Here is a 27,045-nt window from a genome sequence, read left to right as displayed (position 1 = left end):
ATAAAACTGTTTAGATTTTCAATCAGATTGCTTTACATGTTTTTCCTCTACATAGCACTGGAGAAACTCAGTTGGTAGGCCAGCATTCGCTCCATGGAGGGAATGGACAGTTTTGGGTCGGGACCCTTCTTCAGACTGATGGAATCAGACTGAATCACTCCGAGAAAGGGACCCGAGCCAAAATGTCATCTTTCCATTCACTCCATGGATGCTGCCTGATCCATTGAGTTCCTCCGGCACTTTGCAGAAGCTGGAATCTTGAGCAAAGCACATTGTGTCTCCATTGCACCTTTCCAGCTTTGATTTGAAATGTACCATTTTAATGGTGATCAGGTTACTCTTAGGATCGATATAGCAGCAGACATTTTGAAGACACACGGGACTCCAAATCTTGTTTTTTTTTTTTAATAAAGCCATAAAGTGCTGGAGTAACAGTGGGTCAGGCAGCATGTCTGGAGAACATGGATAGGTGACTTTTTGGGTCAGGACATTTTTTAATCCAATTTACCTTATTCCAGCTGGACGGATTCAACAGAATACTGCTTCAATATCTGAATGGTCGGTGGTATTCCTGCAAATAATCTGACTATCACATTAGTCTTGAAAGAATCTTGGTTCAGGCAATAATTAAAAAGCATTGAGCAAAACATCTGGGGAGTGAACGGGCAGGTGTTGTTTCAGCTCGGGACCCTTAATCAGATTCATGCTGCCTGAATTCCTTTAGCACTTTGTCTATTGTTCAAGATTCCAGCATCTGCAGTTTCTTGTGACTCTGAGTAAACAATATTATTTGGTATCCTGGTTAATAAAGATTTTAAGTTTTTTTGGGTTATTTAAAGAAAATGTACAATAATGTTCAGTATCAAATTCCACTGTGTTTAATTCCCATGAATTATACTCTGACTGCGAGACTATTAATCAATACCTGAAAGTTTCAATAAAGACACCACAAATGTTGGCAATAACCAACAGGTTGGGCAGCATCTGTGGAGAGAGCAGAAGGAAACTTTCAGATCATTGTCCTTCATTTGGAACTGGGTAATATTGGTGAAGGCGCCTGTTTTACGTTGCAGAAGGGACGGGGGTGGTGGTGGTGGAGAGAACTAATGGAATGTCACCAGTGGGATGAACACCAATTTAGACCATCTTACAAATACTCATACAGCAGATGAAAGATAGGACAGGCTTGTTAGTTGCAAATAACTTGTCTGCAGATGGTGAGAATATAAAATGAATGAAGATGGCAGGAATGTTTTATAAAAGCTGCGAATGAGCTACAGAACTCTATTTGCTGTGTGTCTGAAAAAAGTTTAAGAAAATGAAAATGCTCAAAATATACAGCAGGCCCAGCAGCATCTGTGGAGTGAGAACTGAAATAATGTTGATGACCATGCAGTAGACCTGGCCAGTGGTGATATGGACCAGAAAGATTGGGTACATGAAATTATTTGATACAGTGATTCCTAACAGCTGTAGCACGCTGTGGATGATAATGTTCCTTGAGCTTGCATTGGCTTGACTGGAACTGCCAAAGACCCGAGCGAGGTCAGAGTGGGTTGAGGAATTAAAGTAACAGGTCACTTGAAGTTCAAGAGTTGGTGTTGCAGCTTGAACAAAGATGTTCTGTAAAGCGTTTGGTTCCGCTGTTGTAAGCGGTGACTACATTCCATACATTAAATCTAGTACATTACATGGGAAGAGGTCCCAGTGAATTGACAGACATCAAAGTATAAATGTGATGGCCATTTAGGGTCTCGACCCGAAATGTCACCCATTCCTTCTCTCCAGAGATGCTGCCTGTCCTGAGTTACTCCAGCTTTTTGTGTCTATCTACAGTAATAATATTTCTCCATCCTAATCTCCTCTGACTCTTCTTTCCTCGGCCTCTTGCATTTCCAATATAAGGTAATCTTATCTTCCTGATGGGCATATTCCTGCTCACGAGATTCAATAGGTTTGGAATAACCACCTTTTCCCATGTTATCAAAGCTGCCCAGTTACTGAAGGAAGGTCAGCAAACCACACTGTTAATCCAATCTCCTCTCCTGTTTTCTAGTTCTAGTGAAAAATCATTGATCTAAAATGCTTATTTTTGTTTACAGACAGCGTGGAGATAGGTCCTTCAGCCCACCAAGTCCCCACTGATCATCAAATTCAAGTTATCCCTTTTCCCCAGCCACTCCCTACGCGCTAGGGGCAATTTGGAGACCAATTAACCTACAAACTGCACCTCTTTTGGGACGTGGGAAGAAACCAGAATACTCGGAGGAAACCCATGTAGTCACAGGGAGACATACAAACTCTATACTGGGGTCAGGGTTCAAGGATTAAAGGTCAGTTTATTGTCACATGTACCAATTAAGGGACTGAAATTTGAGTTACCATACAACCATACTAATGTGAAAAGCAACAAGACACATAACCACTTAGAAGTAATATAAACATCCACCACAGTGGATTCCACATTCCTCACTGTGATGGAAGGCAATAAAATTCAATCTACTTCCTCTTTGTTCTCCCGTGGTCGGGGCAGTCAAACCATTCACAGTCGGGGCAATCTAAGCCCCCGCAGCCGATGATCGAAGCCCCTGGCAGGGTGATCGAAACTCCCGCGTCGGGGCAGTTGAAACACTCTCCGCGGCATGAGGCTCCCGAGTTGGCCTCTTCTTACCAGAGACCGCGGGCTTCACGATGTTAAAGTCCACAGGCCCCGTGGTCGGAGCTTCGATCCCCGGCAAAGATATCTTAAGCTCCACGGTGTTAAAGTCCCGTGGCTTGGAGCGCTCGTGGGTCTCCAGGAAAGGCCGCCAACTCCACAATATTAGGCCGCTGTGCGGACGGAGATACGATACAGAAAAGAATCGCATCTCCGTCGAGGTAAGAGGTTGAAAAAGTTTCTCCAAACCACCCCCCCTCCCAATCCCCCACATAAAACAAACCAAGGAACACTAAGATATACTTTTTAACACTTACTTAAAAATAACAAAAAGAAGAATGGGCAGACAGACTGTTGGCGAGGCAGGCACTGCTGGTGGCGCCACCTGGTGAACTGGGTCTCTGACACTGAGGCAGCAGCTCTACCATCTGTGCTACTGTGTTGCCCCTCTCATTAACTTACTCTCGCTCTACAGTTACTGCCTGACCAGCTGAGTAGTTCAACATTTGTTTTTATCAGATTCCCAATCTCTTTCTGGCCCTTCAATGACCTAAAATCTGTAGTGGTTGAACTTTTGACAAATATCTCTTAATGCATGATTAATAAATCTATTTTGCTCCTTCAGGGAACATCTGTTTGTCAGGCCATGATTGTGGGTGCTGCTGTGATCCTGCTTTACATCTCCAGAGCTTCCTATAACTTGGTCGTCGTTTTCATGGCCCCGGAGAATAGACCCAGCTCATTCAACTACGGCTGGTACAATGTCTCTGATCAGGTAAACATCTTGAAGTAATTTTTTGCTGAAAATGAAAACTTGAACGAGGTATAGCTTTATGCCTTTTTTCTAAAAGACACAGTGTTGAAGTAACTCAGCTGATTAGGCATTTTGGAAAACATGGGTAGGTGATGTTTTGAGTCAGGGGCCTTTCTTCAGACTGATTACATGGAACATGGGACAGTACACCACAGGAATGGGCCCTTCAGCCCACAATTGCGTGCTGAACATGATGCTGAGCTGAACTGATCTCATTTGCTCGCATATGATCCATATCCCTCTTCTCCCATCTTCATGTGCCAATCTGAAAGCCTCTTAAATGCTACTATAGTATCGGCCTTCACCACCACCCCTGGCAATGCATTCCAGCCCCCCATCCCCCTCTGTATCTTTTTTTTTTACACGTTTGCCCCATAGATCTCCATGAAACTTTCCCCCTGTCACCTTAAAGCTATGTCCTCTAGTGTTGGACATTTCAACCTGGGGGGGGTGGGGGTGGGGGGGGGGGGGAAACGAACCAAAGTCCTTTCAAACTATATCAAAAGAGGAAGGGCAGGACAAAGTCTAACAGGTGAGGCAGATGGTTGGACAAATGGCAGATGAAAAGACAGAAGGTGTAAGACAAAATAAATGTACAGTTGTGAATTGTGAAGCTAGTGGAAGGAACGTAGATGGATGGAAAGGGAGGGGGAAGAGGACTTGTAGTTGCCTAAAATTGTAGTGAAGCCCTTGCAACCCAATGGTATGAACTGGATGAACAGCAACTCGTATTCTGCTCAGATGGTGTACAACCCAATAGTATTAACAGTGAATTTACTTCCCTGCAACCCCTCTCCCACCCCTGTGCCCCAGCTGGACTTGCACCTAGTTCCCCCCACCTCTCCTTCCACCTACATTCCTTCCTCCAGCTTCACAATTTGCAACTCTTCAATCTTGGAATGGAATTATATGTTGCTTTACCCTTTTGCAGAACTAGTGAGAATTAAAATGTCAATTGATTTTGTTTTCATCGGCTTTTCTGGATTTCCTCATGGACTTTGCCTGTGAATAATTTCCAATTGTACTAAACTGCGTTAATGTTTACTTTACAGGCTGATGTTGAAAAAGTCAGTGACCAAGCATATGTGGCATTTGGAATCATTCTTTTCCTGTGGGAGCTCTTGCCTACAAGTTTGGTGGTGTTTTTTTTCAGAGTGCAGAGACCAAATCAAAATCTGGTATGATTTGTTTTTTTAACCGATCCTCTTGTGAGAATGTTTTTCCATTGACCTGCCACTGCCTCGGGTTCTGTTATTTTCATGTGAAAAGCTAACATTGGTATTTTCCCATCATGGATTATTAGAACCGATCTAGATGGAAAAGGGAGTTGAGTTCGCTCCTCAAGCACTTTCTGCTATTCAAGGTCAGGGCTGCTTTGCATCCCGTGAGGTGGGCTGAAGAGCCTATTTCTGTGCTATCCAGCTCTGATTCTCTAACTGACTTTTAAGTGATTCCACCCGCACAGTTTACTGCATTATCTAACTTGCACAAAGGAAGGACATTGATTACTAGGTAGCACAAAAAAAACAAATTCCTAGTGCAAATTCCTAAGGAACGTTTCACTCTGCAATTCAGGGAACTGCACCCCACCCCCCTTCTTGCCTCAAAGGGGGTTTTGATCATAGTATCTAATGCTCTGTGCTTGCTCCATATAAAATCTTGTGTGGGGCAATGTCAAATGTCTTGTAGAAATCTGTGTAAACCAACATCGGCCGATACTCCCCTATGTTCCAGTGATATTCACCAGTACAGCTAATTCATTTGACATGGTGTGCCCATTACTAATCCACTCTGACTTATGCACATTTGTCCTGTCTATACTCGGCCACACTTCTGAGCAATCCCAGTTATTTCTGTACAGTTGATACCAATGGATAGTCATGTCATTATTTGACTTTGCCCTCGTGTGAAATATTCCAGTCCAATGATGCAATCCCTGAATGCAGAAAACTAAGGAAAGTAAAAATTCTGATAGTTGTATCTTGAATGGACACAGGTACTGATGACTAAGGATTTGGCTTTGCCTTTGCCAATGTTTTTGCCACTGAATACATCTACTTTGTTCTTGCTATCTCCCCCATCCTTCTCGATAGCCTTGGCTCTTTCATGTTTCCTTTACACAGCCAGTATTTTGTTCTACTGTAAAACAAAAAGATACAAACTGTTCATTTAACAAATCCACCATTTGCATGTTATCCACTGGACTTTTGTCCCCATTACCCATTAGTGAACTTGAATTCTCCTTTACCATCTTCATTTCAGATTTCTGCTCTCAGCTTTGATATCCCTTATCAAGTTTAATTAATGCTCATCTGTGTCTCATTCCTTTCCTTTTTTTTTGTTTTGGTTGTTTTAAGTTTAATTTAGTTCAGAGGTACAATGTGGAAACAGGCCCTTCAGCCCACTGAGTCGACACTGACCATCGATCGCCCATCCACGTAATTCCTATGTTATCCCACCATTGCATCCTCTCCCTACATACTTGGGACAATTTTACAGAGGCCTATTAACCTACATATCCACACATCTTTAGGATTATGGGAGGCAACCGGAATGCCCGGATGAAAGCCTCAGTCACAGGGAGAGTGTGCAGACAGCACACGGGGTCCGGATCGATCTTGGTCTCTGGTGCTGCAGCTCCACCAGCTGTATTACTGTGCCTCCTTTTGTGTGTCAAGAGTGTTTAATTGTCATACATACCAGCAACGGAACAATGAAATCCTTACTTGTTGCAACTTAGCAGGCCCATTAACACAATAGCACACTGATAAATATATATTTATCAACAATCCAGAGTTTTCGCTGTGGATTCATCAGTTTCTTTTCATTTGATAGTGCTCTATTAAATTATGTTAAAACCTGAGCAGTAGGATACTATGCTATTCCTTGTTCTGCAGTAACTCAGTAAGGTCACATTTAGTCCACTTTCCCATTTTGATTATGAGTGTTATCCACTGCCCTCTGTGGCTGATGGTGCACCATCCACAAGTGAGGTAATTGCACATGAGAGAGAGAGAGAGAGAGAGAGAGAGAGAGAGAGAGAGAGAGAGAGAGAGAGAGAGAGAGAGAGAGAGAGAGAGAGAGAGAGAGAGAGAGAGAGAGAGAGAGAGAGAGAGAGAGAGAGAGAGAGAGAGAGAGAGAGAGAGAGAGAGAGAGAGAGAGAGAGAGAGAGAGAGAGAGAGAGAGAGAGAGAGAAGGGAGTGCTGGAGGGAAGAAGATATTAGTTTTACAAAGTAATTGAAATGGCATGCTATTAAAGTTCGGTTTGTTTTAATTGGCGGGGGGGCTCACTTGTATTAGAGAACAAAAGTAGTTTTAAATATTCATTTTGAGAAGATTAACATGGGCAGGACCTACACAGTGAATGGTAGGGCTCTGGGGAGTGTTGTAGCGCAGAGCGGTCTAGGAGAGCAGGTATATAGTTCATTGAAAGTGGTACCACAGGTAGATAGGATGGTCAAAAGGGCTTTTGGCACTTTGGCCTTCATCAGTCAGAGTATTAAGTATAGAAGTTGGGAGGTATAGGGGTAGGTTCAGCAGGTTAGGATAGTCCTAGGAGCCCAAGAGGCTGAGGGGCATCTTACAGAGGTGTACAAAATCATGAGAGGAATAGATCGGGTAGACGCAGTCTTTTGCCCACAGTAGGGGGAATCGAGAACCAGAGGACATAGGTTTATGGTAAGAGGGGGAAAGATTTAATAGGAACCAGAGGGGTAACTTTTCCCTAGAAAGGGTGGTGGGTGTATGGAATGAGCTACCAGAGGAGGTAATTGAGGCAGGTACTATTGCAACGTTAAAGAAACATTTAGATGGGTACATGGATAGGATAGGTTTAGAGGGATATGGGCCAAATGCATGTAGGTGGGGCTAGTGCAGATGGGACATGTTGGTTGGTGTGGGCAGGTTGGGCCGAAGGGCCTGTTTCCACACTGTATGACTCTATGAAACTAAATTTAATCTGATGCTCACTACAGCATAAGCGTACATTGTACAGGCCTGTACTTTTAGCATTTGATATGTTTGTGCAGCTCCTGTATGGACTTAACTTGTGTACAGTCTTTTCTCTTGAACCTGTTGCATGCCTATCTTTTATAGGGGTCAGGTGGAATGATCAACAGTCACAGTTTCAGTTCCAGAGCATATTTTTTCGATAATCCAAGGCGGTATGACAGTGACGATGATTTAAGTAGAAGTGGTGGCTCCAGAGGAGATCGAGGAAGGTGGGTGAGATTTAGGAGATTGAAATCTCCAAATCTTGTATCATTTGATCTGACAGCGTGGTCGTTGTAACCTTTTGAGGAGCATTGCTGATGAGATACTAGTGACTGCGATAGCTTGAAAGCATGTTATTGCAACAATTTATTACTTTATTGAAATAATCCATCGTAAGAAAACTTAATATGGAAACACTTTATCACGTTGTTTGGGGTTCATATGGCCAGAGATTGCCATTGCTTTCCTATAGTATCTTCACTTCAGGTTTGCAGATTTGCTTGGTTCTGCCAAGTGGTGAACAAGTCCAGCTACAGATTGATAGAACCAGCCCGCGGTGATATGCAAAAATCATATCCCCTTCATCAGAAGACGTTGACAAGAACAAAGCCGTAAGCTAGTTTGAACAGGTTATTCTTTAAGGATTGTTTGATCATCATTTAAAATTTGCAGTGAACTTTTTAAATTAATTGCCAAAATTGCTTCAGAGACAAGTAGTATAATTAAATCCTATCCTCTGAATGTCAGGACAGTATCTACAATGTTCGATTAAAATTCTTGTGACTGATTGTCGGTTTAAAATTAAACCTGCTTTTTGCTTCCTGTTACTGACTCGTAATTAATTACTGATCCCAAGTTTAATGTATTATCCTTAAAGCAGCATCTTCAAGCAAACACCCAAGGAGTTACAGGAAGGATGTTGTTACATTGGAAAGGGTGCAGAAGAGATTCACTAGACTGTTACCAAGGCTTGCGAATTTGAGTTAGAGAGAGTTTAGATAGGCTGCAACTTTTTTATTTGGAGCATATAAGGCTGAGGCCCTGTACAACTGCAGCAGAACCTCCCTGCTCCTATACTCAAATCCCCTCGCTATGAATGCCAACATACCATCCACTTTAGAAGTGGATACAATTACTTTTAAAAGACATTTGGATAGATATAAATGGATAGGAAAGGTTTGCAGGGCTATGAGCCAAATGCAGACAAATGGGACAAGGTATGCCACCTTAGTCAGCATGGACTGTAGGTAGAGCCTGTTTCCATGCTGTACAGAGCAATGACTCGGCAATGAGCATCAAATAGAATTTTTTTGCACAGTTTTGTCGAATGTGGAAGGTCATACTGGTAACAAGACACACTTGCAGAGGCCAATTTAAAAAATTTAAATGACGGAAAATCATATTTAATATGGAGAAGAGAAATTCTACAAAGGAACCAAAAAGCAATGCACTTTCAGGCCTGGCATCTCATGTTGGAGTTCTAGTTGAGAGTGATCCTATTATTTCCAATCACAAAACCAGGAGCACTTGCAGTAATTAAAGAGCATTTGCGCATCGTTAATTGATTAAGAACCATTTTAGCCTGAAGAGTTTGGCTTGGATCAATGTAAATTTGGCAATTGATATGAATGAATGAATGAATGAATGAATGAATGAATTGATATGAATGAATGAATAAGTTTATTGGCCAAGTATGTGCATATACAAGGAATGTACAGTTAACAATTAAGAATAAAGCATAACCACGTCAAAACAATAAGGATACAACATTACGGTCTAAACATGAGGGTGAAAATAAACCAGAGCAAAATAGAGACTACAGACTTTGGTTATTGAGTAGAACTACCACTCGTGGGGAAAAAAGCTTTTATGCCTGGCTGTGGCTGCTTTGACAGTCCGGAGTCGCCTTCAAGAGGGAAGTGCTTCAAAGATTTTGTGGCCAGCGTGAGAGGGGAAAGTGGCCTTGGTCTGTGTTGGGCTGTACTTTGAGAGAAGTGAATTGAAAGAAAAAGACAAACCGGTTCTTGTGATTTTTTATTTTTTTTTGCCTTATTCCTCAAATGTGATCACTTATTTATTATCATTACAGTGGCATTAAGTTGAATTGCAAATTAAAACACTTGATATTCCTAATACTGCCTGGAATAGATATCAAAAGGGAGTTGGGATACTGCACAGTTAGAGCCGTCGGTGTTTAATTGTCATATGTAAAGACAATGGAACAATGAGGTTCTTGCTGCAGCTTAACAGGCCCATTAACGCAATAACATATTAAAATTAATAACTATAATACTAGCACAAAACCTGAAGTGCATAGAGCATTGAAAGACATAGAATATCATGGTTGCTGTGGTTGGTGTTGCACAGTGCTCAAGGGCCTGATGGTTGCTGGGAAGAAGCTAGTTTTGAGTGTTTAATTATCATGTGTATGGGCAAAGGAACAATGAAATTCTTTCTTGCTGCGGCTTAACAGGTGCATTACCACACTATTAGAGTGATAAATACATAATGATCAGGAATACATTAAATTAATAACCATAATAATAGGTCATCATTATAATATCATGGTAATCATTATAATATCATGCGCTGCCTGAGGAAAGTCATTTTGTTATATTTGTGAGCCAGTTGTATTGAGTCAAAGATGGAAGAAGAGTAGAGATTCAGACGCTTTGTTCAAATGGTAATGGCTTGCCTCTTGCTCCTCAGTTAAACTGCCGACGTTGCTACCTTGTGCTAAAAGTCATTTTCCTCCCACAATGGTGCATGCAGCAGGCTAATGGTTGTTTCAACCTGACACTGCTGGTTTCAGTTTATCTCAGATAGTGACAAGAGATAAACTGGAATGAGTAAGGCAGAGACAGCCACCTCTTGCAGTAGGGTTCGTCATGACTTGCAGCGAGAAGCTCAAGAAAAGTGGGCAGTAGTAGAGACTCGCAGAATGACAGCAAAATGCTCAGACTTCCCCACGCGCCACAGTCCCTTGTGTGAATTCATCCTTGTTTTTGTCTTCCATAATGCTGTAGGCACATCTTGCGTTTCCCTATTTGTTTTTCACCTGTGACCTGTCTTTTAAAACCACATCCCCGAATCTCCAGTTATCTTCACTGCATAGTAAAATTTGCTTCTGTTAGTTCACCTTATCAAATACGGCATGGTGGCGCAGCGGTAGAGACCAGGGTTCAATCCCGACTACAGGTGCTGTCTGTACGGAGTTTGTATGTTCTCCCCATGACCATGGGGTTTTCTCCGAGATCTTGGGCTTCCTCCCACACTCCAAAGAGAGGTTTGTAGGTTAATTGGCTTGGTATGTGTAAATTGTCCCTAGTGTGTGTAGGATTGTGTTAATGTGCGGGGATCACTGGTCAGTGCAGACTCGGTGGGCCGACGGGCCTGTTTCTATGCTGTATCTCTAAAACTAAAATTATAAAAATGAGCCCCCTATGCCTTTGTAAGCTAACTAGATTTCACACCTTTTCTATCCTTGTCCCTTTACACCCCACTTTTAGTCTTTTCATCTCTGACCTTTATCCAACCATCTGCCAATCAACCCCCTCTCACCTGCATCCAGCTATCAGTTACTAGACTTTATCCTCCCGCCACCTCTTTCAGCTTTCCCCTCCTTATCACAATGTCTGAAGAAGGGTCCTGTCCCAAAACATTGCCTATCCATGATCCCAGAGAAGCTACATGACCCACTGAGTTACTCCAGCACTTTTAATAATACCAGCATGTGCAGTTCCTTGTGTTTTCAGAGAACTTAAGTAATGAACATGGATAAGTTTGACTATAATATTTACTTGTCTCTCCCCTTCGCTTGCCAATTAATCCCTCCTTACCTGGATCTACCTGCACTTGCTGGCTCTTGCCACAACTCTTTTTTTTTGTGTTGTATCCCCCCTCTACCAGTTATTCCCCCTATACTCCAGACTTGAAGAAAGGTCCCAATCCGAAACATCGTCTGTCCATTCTCTCCGCAGATGCTGCCTGACCTGCTGAGCTCCTTCAGCACTTGGTGTTTTGCTCGTGATTCCAGCATCTTCAGTTTCTCGTGTCTCTAGACCTATTAAATCCCTGGTTAAACACTTAGCTACAAAACTAACATGCAAAATTTAAATTATTTCAAATTGGTGATCTTCCAGTGGATTTATTGAATGAGCTGAATTGCTTTCACTGTGCAGTGGATACAAAACCCGAAGATACGAGGAAATACTGATGTTGGTTACACAAAATAAGACAGTGCTGGAGAAACTCGGAGTCAGGCAGCATCCTTGGAGGACATGGATTGATGATGTTTTGGGTCAGGACCTTTCTTCAGACTGATCAAAACATGTAAATAGGAAGCTGCAGTTTGTTTCCTGTTCACATGCACACTATTTTCAGCTATAATGCCGCACTCTAATTATATTCCCAAAGATTAAAAACAAGAAAACTAAATGGGTTAATTGGTACCACAACCTGAATCATCACCACATGTTTACAAGGACAATTTTTCTTTTGCCTAAAATTATGCCATTTTCTGAAGATCTTACACAATAAACAAAATAGCTCAAACAAATTATTTGGGAAGGTAGACCCAAAATGCTGGAGTAACTCAGCGGGTCAGGCAGCATCTCTGGAGACCCGCTGAGTTACTCCAGCATTTTGTGTTGACCCGCTGAGTTACTCCAGCATTTTGTGTCGACCCGCTGAGTTACTCAAGCATTTTGTGTCGACCTACTGAGTTACTCAAGCATTTTGTGTCGACCTACTGAGTTGCTCCAGCATTTTGTGTCTCCCTTCGATTTAAACCAGCATCTGCAGTTTTTTTTCCTAAATTATTTGGGAAAGTGAATTGTAGGAGTTTGAGCAAACATTAAGTTCCACTCCCACCCAATGTTCCAACAATCCGTTAATGACTACTCCCCCTCTACGCCCTCAGATAATTTTGTGATAAGACACAAGTCTCACTATATTTAATTTTGACATGAACTCCTCAGATTCAATGTGTTTAACTTCTTGTTTGAGAACCTCCATTTCAAATTTTCCTGTGAGATGTTTTTGACTTTAATTTTTTTAAAATTAAAATAAGATTTGATCCTCATTCAAACTAATGTATTTCACCACCACCTCAACTCATGGATATCAAAGTGGTCAATTGAATTGGAAGATGTCAAATATACTGTTCATGATTCAACCATTTAAACATGGTGAAGATACTTGTCAAAACACAATGCTGGAGGAACTCTGGGTTTGCAGCATTTGCGGAGGGAATGGAAAGGTGACGTTTTGGGTCCGGACCCTTCAGATTGATGCAGTAGGGGGAAGAAAGCTAGAAAAGAGAAGTGATGGTGGGGCAAAACCTGGCAATGGGTGAATAGAGGTGGGGGTTTGAGTTGATTTGGCAGATAGTTGGAGTAAGTAATAAAGGCTAGAGATGAAAAGGCCACAAACGGTGTCTGATGGGAGAGAAGATGAAGAGAGAAACATAAAGCTGGAGAGAGGGATTTGGGTGGGAACAGAAAGAGGGGAATTAAAGAATGAGATTGAGGATGGGAGGTGTACAGAGGGGAAGGAAGCAGAATGACTGGGAGATGGGAGAAATGTATGTTGACACTTGAAATTGGAGAATTCAATGTTCCTATCATTGGATTGCGAGCCGTGAAGGGAAGATGCTCAAAAGGACATTTAATCGAGACCCTTCTTCAGACTGGTTAGATACTCAGCTATTTGAGGCAATGCTCTCCTTTGTATGAGTGTGGCTGGCTGACTCTTTTTCCTATTTCATTCTATTGATTTTCTGGTGCGGATGATGCAATCAGTTGCTCGCATTACCCTGTGTTCTATTAAATTGGTGAGATTTCCTGATGCCTATTGCAAAAACACGGTGACGGAAGAAAATTACCTGCCAGCTGATTAAGGTGCTGGGCTGATGGAATGGCAGCTGAGGTCCAGGCTTTCCCCTATGTGACATCTCAACATAGTTCAACGCAAGCCCACCTGGACTTGGTTGCCCATTTGTCAACCCCAGCAAAACTGCTCAGAGCCAAAGCATGAATCTAAAAAATACTTCTCTAATATGGTGACCTGAAGAGTGGTCCAATTCTTCATTGGTATTCCTTCAATTGTGAGAGTTTTATAAATGAACGTTAAGAAGGTCAATGGTGCTGAGGAACATTTTTGACAAGGCTGAAAATTAACTGCTGACTCCAGGAACATTAACATCAAAGAGAAGGTTGTATGCACTCTAACGATCTGGTTATATTGATGGAGGAATGGGAAGTATCCATACAAACTAGTCTGGCATGAAGAGACATGGATAAAGTGAATGTTCAGTCTTTTTTCCCCAGGGTAAAAGATTCTTTGAAAAATAGACTCTTAAGGTGAGAGGGGTGAGATTTAAGAGGGACCTCTGGCAAACTTTTCACTCGGAGGGCAGTCTGTATCTGGAATTAGCTTCCAGAGGAAGCTATGGAAGTGGATACAATTAAAACTTTATAAAGACAATTGAATAGATGTTTGGAGAGGAAGAGTTTAGAGGCAAAGGCCAACTGCAGGCAAATGGGTCGAGCCTGTATGCTTATTTGGTTGATATGGACAAGGTGGGTTGAAAGGCCTGTTTCCATGCTGTTAAAGCACTATGACAAAGTATATTTATCTCTAATATGGTGACCTGAAGAGTGGTCCAATTCTTCAGAAACGCAACTGAACGCCTGAGATTTCATTTTTAAATTAGAAAATATTTCACCCCACCAGCCCCCACAAGTCCACACAGTAATTCCTTTCAGCAGGGCTATCAGTTGAGATTCAATTTCCGTCAGTACCTTGGGCACTGGAGAGTAGGTAGCTACCAATTAGTCTGCTCACCACCTGCTTGATCAGACCTGCCGAAAATGTTTTTGTAACCAAAGTGTCAACTCTTGGATAGGATGCCATAAGAATTTCATAGCCAGTTGCAATTTAGAAAATTAGAGCACTGTAAATCTGGAGCAAGAAATAGCATTGAAGAAAGATTTTGTGTATCATGAGATGTTAGCCTCCAAAAACTGGCTTACTAATAGAAGGCAAAGGGTTGTGATGGAAAAGCATTATTCAGGCTGGAGGTCTGTGACCAGTGGAGTTACGCAGGGATCTGTGCTGGGACCTCTGTGTGATATACAGTGCCCTCCATAATGTTTGGGCCAAAGACCCATCGTTTATTTATTTGCCTCTGTACTCCACAATTTGAGATTTGTAATAGAAAAAAATCACGTGGTTAAAGTGCACATTGTCAGATTTTAAGAAAGGCCATTTTCACATATTTTGGTTTCACCATGTAGAAATTACAGCAGTGTTTATACATAGTCCCCCCGTCCCCCGTCCCCCCCCCCACAATTTCAGGGCACCATAATGTTTGGGACACAGCAATGTTATGTAAATTAAAGTAGTCATGTTTAGTATGTTGTTGCATATCCTTTGCATGCAATGACTGCTTGAAGTCTGCAATTCATGGACATCACCAGTTGCTGGGTGTCTTCTATGGTGATGCTCTGCCATGCCTTTATTGCAGCCATCTTTACCTTGTGCTTGTTTTGGGGGCTACTACCCTTCATTTTTCAGCATATAAAAGGCATGCTCAATTGGGTTCAGATTGGTTGATTGACATGGCCACTCAAGAATTGACCATTTTTCAATCTTTGAAAAACTCCTTTGTTGCTTCAGCGGTATGTTTGGGATCATTGTCTTGCTGTACAATGAACCGACGGCCAATGAGTTTTGAAGCATTTGTTTGAACTTGAGCAGATAGGATGCGTCTATACACTTCAGAATTCATTCTGCTACTACCATCAGCAGTTGTATCATCAATGAAGATAAGTGAGCCAGTACCTTCAGCAGCCATACATGCCCAGGCCATAACACCCAACACCACAACACCCAACACCACCGTGTTTCACAGGTGACGTGGTATGCTTTGGAGCTTGGGCAGCTCCTTCTCTCCTCCATACTTTGCTCTTGCCATCACCCTGATGTAAGTTATCTTCCTCTCATCTGTCCACAAGACCTTTTTTCAGAACTGTGGTTGCTCTTTTAAGTACGTCTTGGCAAACTGTAATCTGGTCATCCTATTTTTGCAGCTAACCAGTGGTTTGCATCTTGTTGTGTAGCCTCTGTATTTCTGTTCATGAAGTCTTCTGCGGACAGTGGTCATTGACAAATCTACACCTGACTCCTGAAAAGTGTTTCTGATCTGTCGGACAGGTGTTTGGGGATTTTTCTCTATTATAGAGAGAATTTTTCTGTCATCAGCTGTGGAGGTCTTCCTTGGCCTGCCAGTCCCTTTGTGATTAGTAAGCTCAACAGTGCTCTCTTTCTTCTTAATGTTCCAAACAGTTGATTTTGGTAAGCCTACGGTTAGGCTGATGTCTCTAACAGTTTTATTCTTGTTTCTCAGTCTCACAATGGCTTTGTGGGCTTTCATTGGCACAACTTTGATCCTCATGTTGATAAACAGCAATAAAAGTTTCCAAAGGTGATGGAAAGACTGGAGGAAAGACTAGGTGCTGAGCGCTCTCTTATACCTGCATTAAGGAGGCAATTAAACACCTTAGCAATTACAAACGCCTGTAAAGCCATGTGTTCCAAACATTATGGTGCACTGAAATGGGGGGACTATGTACAAACACAGCTGTAAATTCTACATGGCGAAATAAAAATTAATACAATCTGACAATGTGCACTTTAACCACATGTGATTTTTCTATTACAAATCTCAAATTGTGGAGTACAGAGGCAAATAAATAAATGATGGGTTTTTGTCCCAAACATTATGGAGGGCACTGTATATGCAAATAACTTGGAAATAAATATAGATAGGTCAATTATTAAGTTTGCAGAGGACACCCGGGTTGCTGGAGCTGCAGTTGGTGAGGGTGTCGGCCAGCCAGAGAAATGACAGATGGGATTTAATCTGAGCTAGATGTATTTCATTTTGGAGGTTGAATGTAAGAGGGAAATATACAATTGATGTTAAGACCCTTTACAGCATTGATGCGCAGAGGGATCTTGGGCTCCAGCTCCATAACTCCCTGGAAATGGCAAGGCATGTAGATAAAGTGTTAAAGAAGGTATATGGTCTGCTTACCTTCATTGGTTGGGGCATTGAGTAGAAGAGTCTGGAAGTCATGATGCAGCTTTCTAGGATTTTGGTTAGGCTGCATTTAGTATTGCGTGCAGTTCCAGTCATGCCATTACAGGAATGACGTGGAGGTTTTGGAGAGGGTGCAGAAGAGGTTTACCAGAATGCTGCCTGGATTAGAGGGTATTCTACTTAAAGAGAGTAGAAGCGACTTGGATTACTTTCTCTTGGAGGATGAGAGGAGACCTGATTGAACTTATTTTTAAATTAGTGAGTGGCATTGTGAGGATAGACGATCAGAACCTTTTTCCTCGGGTCAAAGGCAAGAGGGCACAGTCATATGGTGATGGGGGCAAATGTAAAGGAGATATGCAGGGCAAGTTTGTTTTTACACAAAGGGTGGTGGGTACCTGGAACACGCTGCCAGGGGTGGTGGTGGAAGCAGATAGGATAGTGGCATTTAAGATTCTAATAGATAGGTACATGGATATGCAAGGAATGGAGGGATCATGTGCAGGCAAATGGGATTAGTTTATCTTGGCATCATGTTCAGCACAGACATTGTGAGCCAAAGGGCCTGTTCCTGTGAGGTCCTGTTGTATGTTCTATCAAATTCTATGAATTGAGGCAGGATATAAAATTGTGTAAGAAGCATGCACCTCAGTTGCCAATTTATTTTGTGAGCCCAATCTGAAGTGGTGTTTGAAACTTGAGCTCTCCATCATTGATGTCCAAATAAATTGTGGTCTAATGCACAGTCTTCACCCATCGCCTCTTGACTAACACAAAACACAGCAGGAATACATGGTTTAACCATGTGAATTGCCTGCATGAACTTCTGAGGTTGCTTGTGGTCAAAGTTGCTGGAAGTTTTCCATAGGATTAAAGAGAGTGAAGAGTTTCTCTTTCTTCCTCCTTCCTCCACCATCACCTCCCAAGGAAAAATGTCATGGGAGAAATACGTGCTTGTTGCAACAATAAGCAGGTGCTTGGAACAAGTTGCCGGTCTGCCTGCCAGGAGAACACGGGGAAAGGAACAAAGAGGGGATCATAAATGTTACCATCTAAAATTGTTTTCATTTACTTAGACTAAAAATCCCTTTTCCTTTTCTTTCCTGTGTTTTGTTTTTAAAGCATCCTGTCCACAACACCACAAGGTCCCGGTTGGTATGGAACAATTCATAGGAATAGCAATTACAATGTAGTCTCCCATTTGCTGAACGGACCTCCAACAGCTACAGCACCACTTCTCTTCGCATATGGCAACATCCAAAACAATCACCACCACAACTATTATTCAACGCCACAAAACTGTTACTCGACACCCCAGAACTAGTGGGAATCTGCAATTGCAGTTTTGTGGAAATGTTTACATGTCAGTTTGCATCACGACTGACCTCTTATCTCAATGTGAAAGAATTGTTGACAACATTCAGTATCAGGCACTGAAAGAAAAAAAAATGCATCTTTTGAAACTTCAGAACTGCATCACTGACTGTAAGAAGCATTAAAAAATGTCCGGCACCATTGCAGCTTGCTTTGACTGTAGTAGGTTGGACTGCATATTGCACTTTTTAACCTGCACTGGTAATCTAAACTGAATCTTGGAATGATATATCATCATGCCATTATCAATATGCTATGTTTTTTTGTTGAGAACATTTTATTTGATTAAACTGGGCCAGGCAGAGGTAATTATTTTCAAATTGAGTTGATCATTATCAAATTTGTGTTTTATTGTATGCTTAAAGCGAGAGTTAATTTCCAAACCTGCCATTTTAAGCTAACCAAAAGAGGCGGTTTAAAATGCACTAATGCTGTAATGCATATATGTAAGGTATTCTCGACATAATTTTCATTTTGTCTTCTATCCTTCTGGTCACGGCAATACAATATTGATAAGTATTTGGTTGTTACCAATTTATGCATTTAATGAATTTTGCTTAAGTAACTAACTAAAAGGTTGAATGCAATGTATGATTATAATGTTTTACTATTTAACATTTTGAAATCTTACATAATGGGCTAAAGCTATCATTGACAAATATACCTGACAGCTGTCAATGTAATAATATTACAATCTACTCCCATAGCCTAAAGTTGTTAGTACTATCTTATGAAACTATTTTGATATAGTAGAGCTGCATGTTTATTTTAGTGAAGTAAAATCTCATTACCAATGTACTCATTTGGTTATCTGGGGGTTCTTTGTTCTTGAGGGCTGGTTTCTTCAAACAAGGATGCAATGGTTTCCTGAATTGTCTGTGATGTGATTTCAAACATGTAACGTGTACATCAGCATGTTTTGTACCCACTTGACCTTTCTGAGAAACAACCAGATATTTAACTACACTACACAACTATTGTAGGGCACACATTTAAAAAGGACTTTGAACATATCAGGTACAACTTTTATTCGATACGTTTACACATTTTTGTTTTGTTGTTAGTTAAAATAGTGCAGGTTTAAATTTCATTAAAAGAATGTAAAATTATTGGTTATTAAAAATGTTAGGTTTTGAATGTGCTTTTTTTATATGTTGTCATTGTTAGAAGCTACATGTATGTCATGGGTCTTTAACAGAATACTTCAGCAACAATAAATATCTATTGAACGGCCTTTTAAATCCTCACTTGTGCAATTTCATAATTATTGACCACTATTTCACAGGTTTTAAATGAAGCTTTGCCGCTGGAGATTGTGATTTCTAATATTAGCAGAATTAATCATTTCCGAGCCAAACATTCCTGAGCCAAACAGTTGGGGCTGTGTGTGCATCTGTTCAGGATTGGACTGTTATAGGTAAAGTCACTTAAAATTCCCAACAGTATTTTGTCCTGATCTTATATATTTGGTACATTAAATATGATTGTCGCAGTTTGGTCTCATTCAGATTATACCTGATTGGCTGTCATTTTTAATTTGTGGTGCCTCAAAAGAGCTATAAGATATTTTTGTTTGGAGGAGGGCAACAGAGTGGCATTGCGACAAAAAGTTCAGGAATAACTTTAGTTTTGTAATGTTTGCTTCTGTGTTGGCCCTCAGATGTGCTTTAGTCTAGCCCAACATTTGGTATAGAAACTATTTTAAATGTGTGCCCCATGGTACTATGTGAATTCATTGCATATGAATGTGTGATAAAGAAGTTTCTTGTTGTGGGGAAAGTACTAATTACTGAATCACTTTTATTTTAAGTATTGTCATCCTGATTTTTAGAATGCTTGCTTAAACCATATGGGAGCATCTTAACAACGGATGTCCTCTGAAGAACCTCTGTTCAGTATTCACAATGAGATTTTCTGTTTCTTCAGATGCTTCCTTAGTTGTTTAGTGACCAAAATCTGTTCTAGGGAGATGCAAGAGTGTTCAAGAGAATAGAGGGGCAGGGAATTATAATTCAGGGTTATCATGTTATTAATGTCATTAATGCTTTGTCTAAGTGCCCATGGGAAAATGACAGGATTGGTCAAGGAGGACTGCTTGAAAAGACTTGTGTCATGCCCTTCAGTAAAAATCTAACCATTCAGTGATCAAATTTTTTAATGCTTGTTATTACTGATGCACAGCTGCCATTTATATCTTGCAGGTAATGTTTCTCGATCTTAAAGTTCTGCAGAATTTAAACCTGCTGCATAAACGGGTCAAGATTAACGATGTAAAAATATGGTTTATTTAGAAACTTTGATCCTATGTGTGGATTCAAATGCTATAGCTAAAATTTGAATGGTTATGAATGAAATTTCACATCTTGCGTCAAAAATGTTAATTTGTTTAGACCTGAACATTTTGTATTGCTCCTACTAATTTGTAGAGTCTTTCAGCGTGGTGTTCTTAATGAACCAAGACCTCATTCTAATTGTATTTCCCATCTAGTCCTTGAGTGAATTATCTAACCGGCAATCCATCAGAGGATCAAATACTTATCACATGAAGTCATCTTCCGTGGACCAGGATCTGGACAAATTCATGCTACCCAACTCGGCTTGTTTGTGATTTGTAAGTAATCGGCTTAGTTGAAGCTCTGTTGACTTTCTGATCTGAACCATTCTGTCCTGAAGGGTATATTCTATTTAAGACCATGTAGCAAGCTAAAACACTTCAACTTAAACCTGATGTACTGTGCTTTTATCTTCAAATTTGAATAAGTAGCATAAGTGAACATTTCAATATAGAACAATGCATTCTTTTTCTTTGAAAAAATGTGTAAATTATTTTTTCTTAAATATTTTCAGTGACTTTTCTGTTCGTAACATTTCAAAATTGAATTAGTCATTAAACTTTAAATGTGATCTTTAAACCCACAAAGTTTGTCAATGTGGACCTCTTGATGTTGTACCGTTAATAATCTGACTATAAAATTACCATTTCTGTTAACTATAAAGCTATTCAAGGCTTTATTTTATTGTGGCCAATGAATGTAATGGACTAACTATTTAAAAATTGTAACAAGCACTATCATATTTAAATAAATGTTTTATGGCATTCGTAAAGTGCTGATGTTTGGTTGAGTTTTACAAACGTCAAGATAATTTGTCTCGGATTACATTGAACAACACAGGAACAGGCCCTCTGGCCTGTAACGTCTGTGCCAAACATGAAGCCAAGTTAAACTAATCTCCTGCCTCCATGTGATCCATATCCCTCCATTTGCTACATATCCACATGCCTATTCAAAAACATCTTAAATGCAATCTGCCTCCACCACCATCCCCAGCAGTGCATTCCAGGCACCTGTCACTTTCTTGAAGAAACTTGCCCTGCATATATCCTTTAAACCTAGCCCCTCAGGTTTTACACAGGTTGGTGGTTATACTGAACAAGCTGCTGGAGGATGTAGTTGAAACAAGTACAATAACAACATTTAAAAGACATGTGGGCAGGTACATGGATCGGAAAGGTTTAGAGGGATATGGGTCAAATGTGGTTAGATGGGGTTAGCTTTGAATGGGGCATCTTGGTCAGCATGGAAGAGTTGGGTCAAAGGGCCTGTATCTGAGATGTAACAAAATTCTGTTGCTGACAAATATAAATTGACCTGCCGATTTTTTAAAAAGAGCAACTTGTACACATAATACATTTTTAATGCTTAAAAAGATCAAGTCATTCAGGTGTCAGTGGTTATAAAACAAGGAGGCTATTCAGCCTGCCCTGATCATTCTGGCTCTATCTAAAAATACATAGACATAGAAACATAGAAAATAGGTGCAGGTGCAGGAGTAGGCCATTCGGCCCTTCGAGCCTGCACCGCCATTCAATATGATCATGGCTGATCATCCAACTCAGTATCCCGTACCTGCCTTCTCTCCATACCCCCTGATCCCTTTAGCCACAAGGGCCACATCTAACTCCCTCTTAAATATAGCCAATGAACTGGCCTCAACTACCTTCTGTGGCAGAGAATTCCATAGATTCACCACTCTCTGTGTGAAAAAAAAGTTCTCATTTCAGTCCTAAAAGACTTCCCCCTTATCCTTAAACTGTGACCCCTTGTTCTGGACTTCCCCAACATCGGGAACAATCTTCCCGCATCTAGCCTGTCCAACCCCTTAAGAATGTTGTAAGTTTCTATAAGATCCCCCCTCAATCTTCTAAATTCCAGCGAGATTCACATCTACCAATACTATTCCAATGTAGGCATGGAATTTTGTTGAAAGTTAACATGCACCCCCATAAAGTTAACATGCACCCCCATAAAGACTGCAATTGAATGTTTCCACTGCTGCCCCGACAACTGCATTCCAGATTTTAATTGTTCATGAATACAAGAACAAAATCACATCCCTTGCATTGATGTGTTAAGTTTTTGATACCATAACTATAGTTAAACTGGGTTTTGGAAGTTTTCCTACACCAAATTGGAAAAACTGCATTAGATTGCATGTTTTTAAAAAGTTGAAATGTAACTTGTATATCAAATTATGCAAATAAATATGGAGTCACGAGAGACTACAGAAGCTGGAATCTCGAGCAAACAAAAGTGTTGGAGGAACTCGGGTCAGGCAGTATCTGTCCAGTAGGAACTGGACAGATACAGCCTGACCCGAGTTCCTCCAACACTTTCGTTTGCTCGAGATTCCAGCACCTGTAGTCTGCAATAACTATTATTCTGTCGACCAAACTGCTATTTTATTTGGGATGTTTGCATCCAGAAGGAACTTGATAATCGAGCAGGATTCACATATATAAACACAACTACCTAAGAAAAAGAGAATTGATTAAGTACTCTGATTTTAATTAAACTAAAGTTTAATTTCCTAACATTACGGAAACTGTCAAAAGTTTCATTGTGGAAAGTTTGATGTCAGCTAAATTAAATAGTTTTGCAAAAATGAAACAAAGGCATTAATCTGTTCTGAAGACAAAGTAGAATTAAGTCATTGCTCACAGATGCTGCATTTGTAGTCTCTCGTGACTCCATATTTATTTCCATAATTTGATGTACAAGTTACACTTCAACTGTCCAGTAGGAACTGGACAGATGACAATTCAGGTTCAGTTATTAGTTTTGTGTGCAATGATTTAATTCTACTTTGTTTTCAGAACAGATTAATGCCTTTGTTGCATTTTTGCAAAACCATTTAATTTAGCTGACGTTAAACTTTCCACAATGAAACTTTTGACAGTTTCCGTAATGTTAGGAAATTAAACTTTAGTTTAATTAAAATCAGAGTACTTAATCAATTCTCTTTTTCTTAGGTAGTTGTGTTTATATATGTGAATCCTGCTCGATCATTAAGTTCCTTCTGGATGCAAGCATCCCAAATAAAATAGCAGTTTGGTCGACAGAATAATAGTTATTGCTGAGAGTTGCATTGGGCTGAAAGGATGGCTCATATGGAAAGTTAAACAGGTCTTGCTTGTGCAATACTCTTTCATGTCAGGTCACACTAAAGTAGAGAACTTGATTCCACTGCACAAAATTCTGAAAATAGACTTGTACAACATTTTGTCAGATTTCACTCATAACTACAATGAAACAAATTACCAGATTAAAACACAAAGTATCAAAGTCAAAAACTTTAGAATGAAACAGTGCATTTTGTAAACTCAAAGGCTAAATCGGTAACACTTCACTAGTGAAAGCGCCACAAAAAATATTACAACATGTCTTTGGTTTCTAAATTATCATTTACAGTATGTCACCGATTCCCTCAAATGTACTCCATGGTAATAGTTTGACTGATCATCTATCCACTTCTACATTCATAAGTGATCAGTGATTTTCTTAAAACAATTCTTAAGTTATTGCATTCAATTGAATTTGTCAACATTTTTATAATAAGTTCTTGACTTTTCAAAACAAAAGCACAAAGACATTCATTGAAGAACGGGTGGCTAAGATTCATCAATGTGCAGATTTCAGTAGCTCTGTGAAATTCTGAAGCTCCCAGACACTGGTAGAAATCCTGGAAAAATAAAACGAGTCATTGATGTTCACTGGTAAAGTAACCTTGTGTATCCAATAGTACCATATATATTAACCATTTTAACCCCCTCCCATTCCCATATACCCTTTGTCCTGGGCTGCCTCCAGTACCAGAGTGATGCCATGCACGAACTGGAGGAGTAGCACCTCTTGGGTAGCTTACAACCCGACTGTAGGCGCATTGTATTCACCAATTTCAAGACACAAAACAACACCACCACCCCCACCCCCCAGCCTTTTCCCCTTTTCCTGTGCCCCACCTGGGTGTGTACCAATTTCTCCCACTATCCTACCCCATTTCCCCCTTGCTCTGACATCACATTTCACCACTCATCTCTCCTTTTCTCAGTTTTGTTTTTTCATCTCTTGCCTTTGTCCACCCTTCTGCCAAGCAACCCAGTCCTTGCCCTCAAGTCAAGTCAAGTCAATTTTATTTGTATAGCACATTTAAAAACAACCCACGTTGACCAAAGTGCTGTACATTTGATTAGGTACTAAGGAAAAAAAATGAAACATACAGTAGCACGCAAACATAACAGCACATACAAAACAGTTCACAGCGCCTCCTCAATGAGCCTCAGGATTAGAGCCCTATCCATCCATCACTTGCCAGACTTTGTCCTCCCCCTCTTCCAGCTTTATCTCCCCTATTTCAAGTAGCCTAAAGGTTTGGGGCCTGAAATATTGTCTGTCCATTCCCTTCACAGATGCTGCCTGACCTGCTGAGTTCATACAGCGTTTTGATTTGCTCAAGATTCCAGCATTTACAATACATACATTGTAATTTATTGACTCGGTAATGGAAACAAACAACTGGGTACATACTGACATTAAAACTCCTTTAAAGTACACTAAACCATTAAATCAAGACAAACTCTAAGTACCAGCAATAACTCAGTGGAATTGATCTGATCCATGTTGAATCCTAGAATATTCATAAAGCACCTGGACTAGGATTACAGAACTCTCTACAGAAAAAAAATTCAAAGCAGCAATTTACCAAAGACCCAAAAATGTGTCTATTAACTTTACAATTAATACAATATTAACAAAATGTAGACAGAATGAACTGCAGATGTTGGTTAATACACAAAAAGGTCACAAAATGCTGGAGTAACTCAGTAGGTAAGTCAGCATCTCTGAAGAATATGGATACGTAATGTTTTGGGTCAGGACCCTTCTTGAATCTATAGAAATGTCCCAGTCCAAAACATTGCCTATCCATGTTCTCTAGAGATGCTACCTCTGAGATACTCCAGCACTTTGTGGCAGAACTTACAAAAATTCTGTTAGGGGGCCGTCATCCCACCATCTTTCTCTGGAGTTTCTTACTGTCCTCGCCTACCCAGAGAGAAATAATTAATCTGAACAAAAGTGCCATTGTCTTCCGTTTACTCCAAGTGCTGAATATTTTAATATGTAATAGTTTTTATTTTTAAAAGCCTTTACCTTCCAAAAGCATTCAGGAGAGCAACAATATCTTGGCGTGTCAGGTGGAATCTTTGAGATGGACCAGAGTCTGATAAACTGTTTATCTGCTTCTCTGAGAAAAGGATCTTCAGTGCAGTTCCCAATCCTTGTACCTAAAAGAATGATGACACAATAATATCTCCTGGACACAAGTGAGGGATAATGCTATTTTTTTCAACACGAGGTATCTACTGACCTGAAGTTTGCCCCAAAGTCTGCACTTGAAGCAACCAACGCAATCCATTATTCTCGAAATATTTTTGAAATGTAGCCGAAATTCTTCCTTTAGTGAGAGAAATGCAAAGTATCAGGAGAGAAAGAAGTGGGTGTGGGGAGGGGTTATTACTTGAAATTGGGAAATTCGATGTCAGTTGCAAGTGGAAATGTTCTGCACACCTCAGCTCCAGCACTATTTTTTCCTTCTATTGCCCTCATCCCCCTCTCTATTAACACTCCTCCAGACAGCCTAGATTCACCTCCTCTCCTAGATGGCATCAGCAGCCTTTGAGTCACCTATTCACTCTTGGCCTCCGTGCAAACAAAGGGAAGGAATGTGTTCTCTCCACTGCTCTATGTATCTTTTTTTTTTAAATTGTACGTCTTCTCACTTTTCCATAAGGTCAATAGCCTGAAATATAAACTCTCCACAAGTGCTGCCTAACCTGCTGGGTATTTGCATGAATCTTGGAAAGTGTGATTAAAGGTTGGTGGGCTTCATATATTGGGACATGGACAAATACAGGAAGATTAGGTTAAATTATTGTACATACTGGTTTGACATCAAGTTCTGCTGAAAAAGGATGTGAAGATCATAGATAAAGTGGAGAAACGATTCTGAAGAAGGCTTCTGACTCAAAACATCTCCTAATCATTCCCTCCACAGATGCTGCCTGGCCCACTGCGTTCCTCCAGCACTTTGTGGTTTGCTCAAGATTCCAGCATCTGTGGTTCCTTGTGTGTGCAGGAGAGATTCACTGGAGTACAGGCAGCAACTTTAAGTCAAAGGAAAAACTGGGGTTCTTTTCTTTTGGTTGAGAAGTGGTGAGGAACTCACTGCCTGTCAGGACGTTGGAAGCAGATGGAGTTGGTATAATTAACAATTTATGTCTATTCTTACCTTGAGATTTTCCGATTCCTTTTTCTCCCCAGCAAACAAGGAATTTTCGTCAAAGTGTGAAGGGAATGACCTGAGGCAGAATACATTATTATGACAATAATCTGTTACTGAGCAACAGAGTGTACTTGTCAGCATGTTAAAAATCACCAGCTTCTCTGAACTTTTTGTAAAAGTCGTCTTAAAGATGCAACATCTATAAGCATATTTAATTTGACATAGTGCACCACTATGGGATTGTGATAAAGATTCAGGTCCAGATTATTAACAAGGAATGATCAGTGTTGAAATGAAAGCTACAAAAACAAAATATAAGTAATTTAATTTGTTTTAATCCAGGCAGATAATGTGGTACATAGGGATCTGTGCAGAGATCCTTGTACCCATTATGTTTAGAGATTTAAACACGAACAGAGATTTCATTATGAATAGACACAAACTGCTGGAGTAACTCAGTGGGACAGGCAGCATCTCTGG

At 40.4% G+C, this 27,045-nt stretch overlaps 2 protein-coding genes across 3 annotated transcripts in view; one reads left to right on the top strand and one right to left on the bottom strand.

Moving 5' to 3' along the window:
• gpr137c (G protein-coupled receptor 137c) overlaps positions 1 to 21,045 on the top strand; it is a 34,597-nt gene extending 13,552 nt beyond the window's left edge. Inside the window, exons 4-7 of one of the 2 annotated variants that reach the window (XM_078406688.1) lie at positions 3,282 to 3,431; positions 4,523 to 4,648; positions 7,566 to 7,690; positions 20,432 to 21,045. In XM_078406688.1, coding sequence (XP_078262814.1) covers positions 3,282 to 3,431; positions 4,523 to 4,648; positions 7,566 to 7,690; positions 20,432 to 20,438 — 408 coding nt within the window. In that variant the 3' untranslated portion in view covers positions 20,439 to 21,045. Of the gene's footprint in view, positions 1 to 3,281; positions 3,432 to 4,522; positions 4,649 to 7,565; positions 7,691 to 17,691 lie in introns of both variants that reach the window. The other variant, XM_078406687.1, reaches the window with a different exon arrangement.
• Positions 21,046 to 23,286: 2,241 nt separating this feature from the next.
• Positions 23,287 to 27,045, bottom strand: part of ero1a (endoplasmic reticulum oxidoreductase 1 alpha) — a 32,229-nt gene continuing 28,470 nt past the window's right edge. Inside the window, exons 13-16 of the mRNA XM_078406686.1 lie at positions 26,572 to 26,641; positions 25,651 to 25,737; positions 25,434 to 25,567; positions 23,287 to 23,964 (exon numbers count right to left, since the gene is read on the bottom strand). Of these exons, the coding sequence (XP_078262812.1) occupies positions 23,904 to 23,964; positions 25,434 to 25,567; positions 25,651 to 25,737; positions 26,572 to 26,641 (352 nt within the window). The 3' untranslated portion in view covers positions 23,287 to 23,903. The remainder of the gene's footprint in view (positions 23,965 to 25,433; positions 25,568 to 25,650; positions 25,738 to 26,571; positions 26,642 to 27,045) is intronic.

The sequence above is a fragment of the Rhinoraja longicauda genome, chromosome 10 (genome assembly GCF_053455715.1).
Source record: "Rhinoraja longicauda isolate Sanriku21f chromosome 10, sRhiLon1.1, whole genome shotgun sequence".
NCBI classification, from domain to species: Eukaryota; Metazoa; Chordata; class Chondrichthyes; order Rajiformes; family Arhynchobatidae; genus Rhinoraja; species Rhinoraja longicauda.
The sequence above is the reverse complement of the archived record's forward strand: the minus strand, read 5'-3'. Positions and strand labels throughout refer to the sequence as shown.